This window comes from Sesamum indicum, linkage group LG3 (genome assembly GCF_000512975.1).
Source record: "Sesamum indicum cultivar Zhongzhi No. 13 linkage group LG3, S_indicum_v1.0, whole genome shotgun sequence".
NCBI lineage: Eukaryota > Viridiplantae > Streptophyta > Magnoliopsida > Lamiales > Pedaliaceae > Sesamum > Sesamum indicum.
The window spans coordinates 15,298,764-15,311,492 of record NC_026147.1 but is presented as its reverse complement, the minus strand read 5'-3'; the positions used below and the strand labels follow the sequence as shown (position 1 = coordinate 15,311,492).

At 35.4% G+C, this 12,729-nt stretch overlaps 1 protein-coding gene across 1 annotated transcript; it reads right to left on the bottom strand.

Moving 5' to 3' along the window:
• LOC105158444 (enoyl-CoA delta isomerase 2, peroxisomal-like) lies at positions 8,636 to 9,658 on the bottom strand. Its single transcript, XM_020693032.1, is given in 2 exon segments — positions 8,636 to 9,005; positions 9,007 to 9,658. Coding segments are annotated over 2 exon segments (750 nt in total). The 5' UTR covers positions 9,535 to 9,658; the 3' UTR covers positions 8,636 to 8,783.

The window sequence follows — 12,729 nt, the reverse complement described above, 5'->3', positions numbered from 1 at the left end:
CGAGCTGGGGGAAGGTCATGAGCCTGGACTTCCTCACTGCCGATGTCAACTGGAGTCTCAGGTCTTCGCAAGTCGGCTGTAGGAGTAGCCGAGGTGTCCGGATCAGGTCGCTGAGGTGTTGCGCGACCTCGAGGTTGACTTTGGGGCACAGGTTGCTCACTAGTACCTCGCTCATGGCGAGCTTGAGCACGCTTAGTCAAACGACCCAGCATAACTTTATTTTCTGCAGTGTAAACGACCTCAAAAAGTTAATAAAGAAAAAGTCGAAAGGGAGGCAGAAAAGAGATAGAGAATCACCTAGTGACCCGATGATGGGTACAGAAGCACGGGACAGGCGCGCAAGACAGAAGACCTCTTCGGTCAGCAACTTTTTTGGAAAAAAGGGGTTAGAAGTGAGACTATTAATCAAATCCCCATCTAAACCCTCTCCTTCAGTAACTGGCTCGGGCTTTTCTACAGACCATTTGAGAGTAAAAGGCCATCGTTGACCAGGGGGAGGTCGAACAAAGATGAAGCGATCCTTCCACGGACCGGTATTAGATTTAAGGGGCTCTAGATACCTACATTGTCTACGGAAGGTGAGGTAGAAGAAACCCCTATTGGCCGACCTAGTGGAGGTAGTGAAAGAATAAATCGACCAAAAATTATCAAAACTAGGGTCGAGATCGAAAGCTCGCATTATTATGACAAAAAGAACAATGTGACTAATGGAGTTGGGAGATAGTTGCATGGGATTGAGCCTTAATCCCTTGAGTATGCGAGCTACAGGGGGAGCTAGAGGTAATCGCAAACCAGCCTCAAAGTGGCCGATCGACAGAGTGCAAAATCCTACAGGAGGGGTGTGCATGCGATCAAATGATCTGGGGATCAAGACCTCAAAATCATGTGGGATAAAGTATTTTTCCTTTATTTGGGAAATGGATTGCTTCACTTTACTGACAATGCCTATCCAAAGGCTGTTATCTAAAGATTGTTGGTATCTAACATACCTAGGGGTCTCATCATCAGAGGGGTTATCAGAAGGATTCGATCTAGACTGCGACCTAGATCTAGACCTAGACCTAGCTGTAGAAGGACCCTCAAGTTCATGCAAAGGAGAAGTCGCAGAAATAGAAAAGCTCGAGTTAATGGAAGACATGGTACCTTGTCGAGGTCGAGGAGGCAGGTCGCTGGGAGTCTGGCAACGATCTCGAAGACGAAACAATGGAGCAGGCGGATTTTGAAGGAGGGGGGTATATATAGACCACTGTGTGGAAAGGCGCGCCCAGCTAAAGCCGGAGGATGGATGACAGGTGGCACCTCGAAGATCGTGACGTCGGTCGGATGGACAACACGTGGCAGCTCATTAAATGCAACGCTTCAGCTTATTGCAACACAGCCCTTCGATTTATGGTCAAGTGATAAACGCGCGTACGAGAATCCAACCTTTGATCCCTTGACCATCAAATTACATCAAAGACGCGATCTCATAAAGATTTTCTTTCAATCTAAATTGGGCAAGATATACTTCTTCCCAATGTAATAAATTACATTTGAAAGAAGTGGGGGAATTCTGATGAGGATATCTCAAGAAAATAATGAGCAAAACATGACTTTGCACATAGGTCGCACGGGAGATCGCAGGTCCGTGGGGAAAAAAGGCTTTAAGAAGGTCGCCAAGTAATAAGGTCGCAGGTCGCACGTGGCACATTGTGGCTTGATGACGTCTCAAATCGGGCCCCATAAACCCGAATCCGACCCGTATTATCCACCGGACAGGTGTCCAAAGGAGAAAGGGCTGAGTCATTACATGGGCATACCCGAAGTTGACACCTGTCCCCCAGGAGGGTCCCATCTCCAGACGCTTATAAATACCCTAAGTCCATTGAGAGAAGGTACACTGTTCATCTGCACTTATATTTTGTTTTGGGTCGTATTCTTTTCGATCTCATCTGACTTAGGCATCGGAGCGTCGTCGGGACGATCCCGATCAGCTTTGTGTTTTATTTCCAGTTAACAGGTCCAACTCGGTGACGTGGGTGGTCGTGGTCATTGATCAAGGTCAAACGTGATCGAGGCGGATCACAAGGATATGGGGCTTGTAAATTGAGCCCAATTTAACCTTCCAAATCCATTTCCTTGTAATAACAGAATCTGTGGGCTGAGAGGCATTTCTTTCAGCCGACAGCAATGTTATGTTTGATTCTCTTCTGACGCACCACTGTATGGCATTATGGCAGATACTTGGTCAACACATTCGTGCCTTTGTGTAGCAAAATCAGCTTCTTGCAATTCACCTTCTGTTCGAAGAGGCGAGCCATGTGTTAATAGCTGCTACTCGCTGATGCTGGCCTTCTTCCCTTCTCTGGGACATTTCAGCGAGCACCTCGTGCATCTGTCTGTGTTATTTCAACCAACAACTGCTGTTCAGTCTCCTTATTCAGCGTCTTCTTTGAACTTAAATCTGCTTTTCCATCCCGTGAGTGCGGCAATACATTCAAGTTCTGCGAATCCTCGGTAATATTTAAATCACCTAAATTCTGATTGCTCTTAGTCAACTCGTGCCCCTTGTCCCTGAAGCATCTGTTCCCTGCAATTTCCCTTCAGCAACATTAGCAATGTCTCCTCTATCAGATTCATCCCCATTCTGCGTAGCTTCAAGACATAGCGGTTCCAACTCATGATATCCTGTCTTGGAGAGAGTATCATACATAATTTTCTGCTCAATCAAGAAAAAGTTTACTTCTCAATTCCAGTGGCCGAGTAAAAGCTTGTGTAAGATAGACATGAAATGATATCGAATGATTGATCAGACTCGATCGGACCTACTTGAATAAGAATTTTCATCCGTTTCCATGCAACTGACTCGTAGCTTTTTATCTTTGATGAGAAAGGCAGGCTTGGCGGCTTCCACAAATCACCAACCTCCTCTTTCTCTTTCCTTTTTTCCATACTTTTCAAAGCTTTTAACTTATCTTTATATAATAATCAGTCCCCCTTATCAGTTCTTCCCTCTCCTCTCTCTCTCTCTCTCTCACGGACAATAATGGGCAGCAAGAAAGCAATTTCAATCATGGGTTGCAGTGATGTGAAGAGAAGCCCTTCAGAATCGGCACTTGAGGAACTCTTTGCCTCCAAAGATGTTTGAGGCATGACGATATTGTACAAACTTAGAAAGTAAGAAAATCCCACATCGACGAGGTTAAAGAAACATGAAAGTGAAGATATTCGATAAACAAGAGGTGGAGTGCTGAGTTTAAACTTAAAAGGGTCGGTTGGCTAAATATGCCACTCTAGTCCGTTGTAAGGCTAGTGCTGTATGGCTATCAAGACATATGGCCGACATAATTTGTGGAAATTGATATAGGGTTGGCTCGTTTGGCCGACCCTTCATTTCTATCTCTCAATGCTTTTTTCGTCTTATGGCTGACTGATATCTATTTCTCAATTCTGTTTGGTTATTCAATTCTATTTCCTACTTGTCCTTGGAACTTGCAACTTGGAACCTATCTTTTGTTGTTTTTAAAAAATATAATTTTATAGTTTTAAAAAAATTTAAAATTAATATTTGTTGTTTACATTTGATCTCCCTTAGACCAAAAATATCGATGTTAGTTAAAAAAATTATATAAATTTTTAATTTTATTTCTTATTTAATAGTGTTAATCGCGAACTGAGATCGCTCGCCAGCTAGGTCAGATTGGAGCAAGAATGGTCGAGAACATATTACCCAACTTAGGGGACAAGGGGCGGAACGACCTCTCGATCTACTTACTGCAGCCCAGGAATAAAAACGTCGTCTAGGCGTTCCCTCTTGCTCCGATCTCCCCTACGCCTAGGACGTTGTCTGGGCCAAGAGGATAAATTATAATGTTGTTAACTTCATTTCATATATAAAATGAACATGAGGCTCGTTTGTTCGTGTAATAGGATTAGATATGATAGAATGATTATTAATCTTATCTTGTATTATATGATGTTTGGTTTGAGGCATTACATGTGGGATATTGTATTTGACAATATAATATGATGTTTGGTTGAAAAAATTATAACATATGATTAAATGTAAAAAAGAGCATTTATTTTTAAGGTATTTATATTTTTATATTGTAGCTTGGGTTTAAAAAAATAAAAAAAAATTACTAAATTATTTATTGAAATACAATTGCTTAAAATAAAATTAATTTATAAAATATATATTTTTTGTCTATATTTATATGAAGCTGAAGTTGGAAATACGTATTCAATTAAGTAATTAATGATAAAAACTTCAATATTTTTCAAATATCCAACAAAGAAAGAAGAAATAAGCGTCCATTAAGTGGTGGGGGGAAGAAAGAGAAAATGGGAGAAAGAGGGAGAGAGTCCAAGGTTAAACTAGGAAAAAAAAATAAGATTAACTTTTATCATTACTTATATCAATTAAATACCATATATTGTGATTATAAAATCAAGCCCAATATTAATACTGGACTCTAATAATACTAACCAACTGTGTGATTAGTCATGATAAATAAATTTATCATGCCTAATCACATGAACCAAACGATGCCATGGAATATTAAAGAAAGGACAGAATTGAAAATTTATTTATATCTTTTAGCTTACTTTAGCATTTTTCGTGCAAACTCTAATCGAAGGGAATCAGGTAAACAGACAATTTCCAAAGTGGGCATAAGTATGATTTTAAAATATTCTTTTTGAAGAAAAGTGTAATTTTCATATTTTTACTTGGGGTTAAGTGTAACTAACTCTATATTATATTTCAAAGGGTCTTTGAACTTTTCTTAATTGTAATAATTTAATTAGTAGGTAAAGCATTAATACCAATATATAATTTTGAAAACATTGACTTTAATATATATATATATATATATATATATTAACAAATGAATCTTTAATGTGACTTGATTACTTTCCATAAAAATTGAATAATACAAATTTAATCATATTATATTATATTACAAATTGTATAAAAAATATTATCATTCTTATTATTATTACTTTAAATTTTGTACACGTTAAATATAAAAAATGAGTATCATCGACCCAACCCGACCCATTTGCAACACAATCTATTTTCAACTTATTAATCATTTTAAACTCAACCCATATTGAACCCAACTTCTTTGGACCCGATCCAAATCCGACTAGATCCACCCATTTGTCACCCCTAATTATATATAATTATAATTAAAATTAAAATTTAATTAATATATATTTCTCACAATAATTAACATATTTCATCTTTATTATATTTTTTTATTCGTTTACATAATAATAACAAATTAGTAATTTGACTGTTCAAATATGGGAAATGGTAATTTAATATTTCTTATATTTTTAAAATTTAATTTTTTATTAATTATAAATATATTTCATAAACTCTCAAGTCATTTTATGAAATATTTTATAAAATTTATAAAGTTGACCCAACATCCTCTTATGGAGACTTTTGATGGAAAATGAGGACTTAATTGGACTACCAGCTATAACTTACATTCTATATATAGAAATATTTCATAATTAAAACACTTATGTTATGCTAGTAGAGGGCATATGTAGATGCTGTTTCAATTATGCAACTAAATCCTAGAGATAATTACAATTCTTTTTTTTTTTTTTAATATTTTTTGTATGTATATGTAAATTTTTTTATAATTTGAAAAATATTATTTAATATCCTGATGTTTGCTTTGCGTAACAGATAGATCCCTCCATTGTCAAAATTCACTAAGTTTGTCGATATTAACCAAAAGATAAAACTGAGTGATAATTGATATTTACCATCGGTTGACTTATTACTAACTTATTGCACTTCAAATAATTTTTTGCTGATTAAACTGCCCTCATAATGAAGATGCATCTCCTCACATACATTAACGTGTGAAAATGTATACGATAACTTGATCATAAATAATTTATTTGACCTGTAATAGATCGATAATAAGTCAATTTATTGTACCGAACCTCAAGAAAAAGTAGTGTAAAACCGTTTGGTTTAACCCAACACAGGACCAGAATGAATCAATAAAAAAAATAGGCTGCTTCAGCCAGGCCGGTCGTAGGCTGATTCCAGAAATCAATACATAAAACTGGTCCAATCCAATGGCCACAAGAGCAAGTGGGACAAGACTGTTGGACTTTTTTTTTTTTTTTTCAAGTTCATTATATATTTTTAACTATTACTTTTTTATATATAATTTTTTATGTAATTTAATTTGTTATTTATTTATTTCAAGAGATAGTTATAAATTTAAGTTCTTGTTCATAAGAAAACCTCAATATTATAAAAAAGATAAAAATAAAAATTAAACAAGCACTTTCAGCGCTAGTCTGGGCTCGATCCGGATCTCAATTGGGCCGGTCCACATGCTGAGTTCAAATTTAGAAATAGACCTAATTGGAGCCCACTTAAATACTCATGACCGGCCAAGACCGGCCATGAGCAATAATAAGTTAGTATTGGGCCGAGCCTTTTTGGACTGATCCCTATCAGTCCTAGACCGACCCACCACACAGTACATCTTAAATTATATTCCACCAAACTTCAAATCTATCTTAAAATTGTACAGAAAATATGTGATAGGCTGCATAAGTTAACAAAGTCAAGACAGGAGTTTTATTTTCTTGGTTTTTAGGACAGAATTGTCTCGTGCTGATATTTATGGTGTCGAGATATAAATGTGATTCTAAAATGTTGAACTCGTATTCATAACAAGTTTGACAACACGAGTAAATGAGGCTTATGTGTACAAATTTAACATAACAAAATTCTTATCCACTCAAAGTTATTATATGACAAATTACCATAATTAATCATTTTTATCGATTATTTTTACAAACTCAATTTTGAATTAGAATTCTTCTTCCTTATACGAGAAGAATTGAATAAGATAAATTAGATAATAATAATAATGCAAGCAACCCCTTGTGATATCATAAATGAGCAAATTACCCCTTTATAGAAAAACAAATAGCCATTTTACCTTCATATATTTTTTAAAGGATTAAATATAATTTTCGTCCTCTAACTATAGCCATATCCCATTTTAGTCCTTTAACTTGTTAGGGTTTGTATTTAGTCCTCCATGTAATTAAATTGCTCAATTTTAGGACTTTTTCGTCGGAAAATACCAACCCGCCGGAAATTTCCACGTGGCTCCTACGTGGATATTTAAATTGAGGCTGGAACCTCATTGGTTGACATTTAAATGACTTGGCAAATTTTTGAATTAAAAAAAAAAATTACATGGTCGTTGTTGTTGTCATTGTTGTTGTTGGTCAACAATAGGAGAGGTCGTTGTTGTAGTTGCTGTCGAGTCTCCGATGGCGAAATCTGACCGGATGGGAAGCCTCGCCATGCTGAGGCGCGTCTAGTGGTGGTGCTCCGGCAGCGAACGGCCGTCGGACGGCGGCGAATAGGTGGCGCGACGAACAACGACAGCGAGAAGATGAAAATTGCAAGATCTTTGCACACAGTTGATGAAAAACGACGGGACTGGTCTCAAACAACTCGCAACGACGAGAGGAAGCGAACAGTGGTGGTCCGAGACTGTGGGTCGGCGTGATGACGGAGAAAACGGCAGCGGAATGTGGTTTCGCGGTGGACGACGATCGAGAGTTTCAAGTGGATGTATCTTTTCACCTAGTTGATGAAAATTGATGAAATTAGTACCATTAGAACCGCAATGAGCAGGCAAATCTAACGATACTAGCAGTCGGCATGACGGCGGAGAAAACGGCGGCAAAATGTGGTTTCGCGACGGACGACGATCGAGAGCTTCAAGTGAATGTATATTTTCACCTAGTTGATGAAAATTGATGAAACTGGTACCATTAGAACCGCAATGAGCAGGCGAATCTAATGGTACCAGTTCGCGATCGTGGGTCGGCGTGATGGTGGAGAAAACGGCGGCGGAATGTGGTTTTGCGGCGGCCATGTATTTTTTTCTTTTTTTAATTCAAAATTTTGCCAAGTCATATAATTGTCAACCAATGAGGTTGCGAAACAAAAAATCGAACTTTTAAATAATAAAATAAATAAAATATATTTTTACACATACTAATATTATATAATTATATATATATTAATATATAATATATTAACATTATATTGATGTTTAATTTAAAATTTAATTTTGATATTTGTATTTTTGGATAAAATTAAAAAAAATATCACAATGTTAGCTTAAAATATCAAAATATATTATTTTAAAAAAAAGAAAAAAAACAATTTTTTTCGATTTTTAAATCGAAAAACAGAATTTGATTCGGTTAAAACTGAACTGAACCGATCAAATTCGGTTCGATTTTCAATTTTACAAAATTCCAAACCGAATTTTTGATTAATAAAAAATTCAGCTCGATTCGATTCGATTAACTGGTTTGCACACCCCTAATTTATACTGTTCAAAATCAAGTTATAAAACAAAAACTCGAAAAATTAAATAAGATAAATTAGATAATAATAATAAAATTTAAATTAAACTTAAATTTAAAATTTAAAATTTAAACTCGGGATTCTTGAAATTTAATTAAAAAATATTATTGAAAAACTTGAGAAATTTGGTTTTCACTCGGAAAACAAGTTGATAATCATGGAAGTTCTTGGCAATGAGACCCAAGAAGCAGATGATGCGATCAAACCGTATGATTCTTCGGGACAATTGAGACGAATTAAAGTAACAAAGTCATGACATAGCTGATCTGATCAAACAATTTCTCAGTTGAGAAATCTCCAAAATTCACCCTTTTTTTCATCAAACACAAATATATTATTACTGTAATTTTTCAATAATTTCTCAAAGTTTGGAAGGAAGAACAGTCGCATCTTTCAACCCCAACAACCCACAAACCTCCGGATACAAAGCCTTCCTAATCTCGGCGTACGCTTCTCCGCTCCACCTCCTCTTCCCCAACTCCTCCCCCATCCGCATCGCAGCATCCACCACCTCCTCCGCGGTACCGTGCGCCGAGTCCACGATCCCCATCTCCGCCGCCCTCGCCGCCCCCACCTTGGCCCAATCGCGCCAGCAGCACCAGCTCCCGCCGAGCCCCGGCGGAACCCACCTTCCCCCGAATCAAAGCCGTGAAGTAATCAGGCAAAGTCATACCTATATCCAGTTCGCTCATGTACATCACCCCCCTCGACGAGGTCATCATGACGTAATCGTGGCTCATGGCCAGGATCAGCCCCGCGGCGGCCGCGTGTCCGGTGACGGCGGCGATGGTAGGCATGGGGAGGGAGAGGAGATCCGCGACGACTCCCTTGAACAGATCCACCATCCGGAGAAGCTCCGCTACGGCGGCTTGGGTTGAGCCGGACTTGACGCCGACGGCCTGCGCGTGCCTCAAGTCGAAGCCGTTGGAGAAGAATCTGCCTTGGGCTAGCGTGACGAGCGCGGATCCGTTGACGGCTTGGGATTTGACTTGGGCTAACGCGGAGCGGATGGATGAAATGAGGTGCGGGCTTAAGCGATGCTCCTGATCTTTCTTGGTGTCGCCTGTTAAGGTTAGGATGAAGAGATCACCGCGCTTCTCTAACGTGCACATGGTGGGTAGAAGGGTGATGAATAAGGGTTTTGGGTGGAAGAGGAGGAGGAAGAAGAAGATAAAGTAAGAGAGTGATTTTAGAATTTCAAGAAAGATGCCAATGCGTTATCTTATAATCTTTTCCTACATGCTATCATATATATTATATACACATTTTGCCACCCAACTATTTTTGACCTAATATATATTTTTAAATTAATAATATAACATTTATTTTTTTAATTAACTAAAAATATCCATAATTGTATTATTTTAATATGCTTAACAAAAAATTAAATTTTTTTAGGAAAAAAGAATAAACATAAATATTTTATCATATTTTTAAAAAATATATATGTTCAGAAAACCATTATATTTTATCATATTCTTTTTCAAAAAAATATTTCACAACTCATTTTTATCCAAAAGAATAAATAGTTAATAACTTAATTTTATTACCAAACTACTAAAATCTTTTGTAATTTTTCTATTCATTCTTGATTTTGAGTCTGTAAAATATGATAAAATTCATACTATTTAATTCATTAATTTTCTACTACTTCATTATAATTAAAAGATATTTTTTAATTATTTTTTAACTAAATATAAAATATAAAATCATTAGAAAAAAAATCTTTGAACTATACATATATAATATAAGGGTAAAATTATTCAAAAATTTAATTAGAGAGGACATGTGCTGACCTACTAGTACTGAGTGAGTGGAGTTTAATCCATTATAATTTGAGTTGAACTTTGTGATTGTCTTTGAAACAATTAAATACCCTATATATCACTTTTGTAGCTACCTAATATAGTAAAACAATTTGCACGAAATCTACATGCAGCGACTACTATTAAGAAAAATAAATAAATAAAATGAGAAAACTACTCACGCGCGTGATACATGGCCGGCTAATCCATCGATATACATCTCATTTTTTTTAAAAAAAAAATTATTAAATTTGCATTAATTATTCATTCATATCTCATGCATAAAATACCAAATATAGCATGTATTTATATGAAAAAAATATAATTTATCCCCCGTTTCTTGTAAAAAATAGAGCAAAATACCCTTTAGGTCCAGCGGTGCACTGCTCAATAACAATATTATTTTATATATATAATTTAATATATTAATACATATATATTTTTGAAATTACATATTATATATTAATTATATAAAAATAATATATATATATATATATTTCTTTCTTCTTCGTCTTTCTGTCACCAAACCACCCCCATCGTGTCGCCACCATTTCCCTCCCCTCGTGCCTTTATCACCGCCTCCCCCTTCCCCTTCCTTCTTTCCCCCCTCCCCTCCCTGTCGGTCTCTCTATCTCTCTACATATATATACTCTATATATAAATAGTTTTTATTATAAACATATAAAATAAATATATAATTTCAATTTTATTGCTTAAATTTAAATTTTTTATTTTGAATTAGATAAAATCTACATCGTTGATTTATTAGTTAAATTTGGACCATAAATTGATCAAAATCCAACTATTATCAAATAAAAATATAAATATAATTTTAAATTTCAAATTAAAAAATAAAAAATGGCTCGTACAGGAGATAAATTGCTCTATTTTTTATGACACAAAAAAATAAATTATAATTTTATTTTTCACAAATAATAAATTTCTCATTTCTACTAATTCGGGACATAAATTGTATTTAACCCGTATTTAAATTGTGGATAAAGTAAAGTAATCTGGCAATACATTTTAAGGGCCGGAAGAAAACATAGAAAAATTTGTATCTGATTGTCAAAAAGTAGACGTCCCAGTTTTCCTCTTTTAGCTTCGTCATTATTTGTCGCAATTTGCAGATTGTACCGTGCTCCGACATTGTTGCAGTTTTGTGATTCATAAATGGTGGGGCCCTCCCATAAAAAGGGACCACATTTCTGCCATAAATATTACTTTTAGTCCCTTAATTATGCTGTTTATTTGGATTTGGTCTTTTAAGTTTTTGATTTATTAAATTTAGTCTACCATATTTGAAAATTTCATCAAAGATGGTCCTCCTCATTAACAAATTATATAAACTAACAGATCTATAAAAAGAACAAAAATCTGGAAATGTTAAAAACTGCAAGCACTACACCAAATGCATTTCTTGATTTTCGTTCACCAGAATTTTTATGGGTTTAAACTGAATTACTCTCATGCGGTAGTTGAAAAGAGCAAATTATCCCCTGTAATAAATAAAATAACAAATGACTCCGATGTAAAAAAAGAAATAGAGTAATTACACCCTCACGCGAGTTCCTGTAATTCATTCGCTTTTTCTTATAAAATTATTTTCATACCCTTATTTAATTACTATTGGATCTTATTTGATTTTAAGGTTCAAATTTAACTAGTAAATCTACAACGCGTATTTTGTTTAATTTCAATCATTGGTTAAAATTTAAATAGATATATAAATTTTAATTATATAAATGTAATATATATATATATATAGAGAGAGAGAGAGAACATGGATGGCGATGGCAGAGAAGGGGGGAGGGTGGCGGGAGACAGCAGAGGGAGCCGGCGACAAAGATTTGTGAATATTGATTGAGGTAAACATGACTAAAACATAATTGCCCTAGCAATCTGTAATAAGTGTTTGTGTTTTCTCTCCACTACACCATTTTGTTGAGGTGTATAAACACAAATTTTACGATGCAACACACCTTCCTTTTTGAAGAAATCTTGATATTGGTTGCTTAAGAACTCACTACCATTATTTGTTCTAATGACTTTTATCTTATCAAACTGTGTTTTAACCATAGCATAAAATGAGATTAAGAGAGGTACAGTTTCAGTTTTGTATTTCATTAAGTAGGTTCATGTACATCTACTAAAATCATCCACAATTGTCATCATATATGTGCAATTTGATAGGGAATGTTGATTATAGGGTCCCCAAATATCAATATGGATCAAGTCAAACAATGCTTGTGAAATGCTATTGCTAGTCTTGAAAGGAAGTCTTTGTTGCTTGGCCATTGGACAAATATCACAATTGGTGAGTTTATTCTTATTTTCCTTCAATGAAGGGATGTGATCAAGTACATTTTGTGGTGTATGTCCAAGCCTTTTATGCCATGTATCTGAATCGGAAACCACAGAATGACAGAAATAAGTATCCAAACTTTTCTTATAATTTTGGAATGTTTCTAGCTTGAAGGATGCTTGATCAGTCTTCCTATC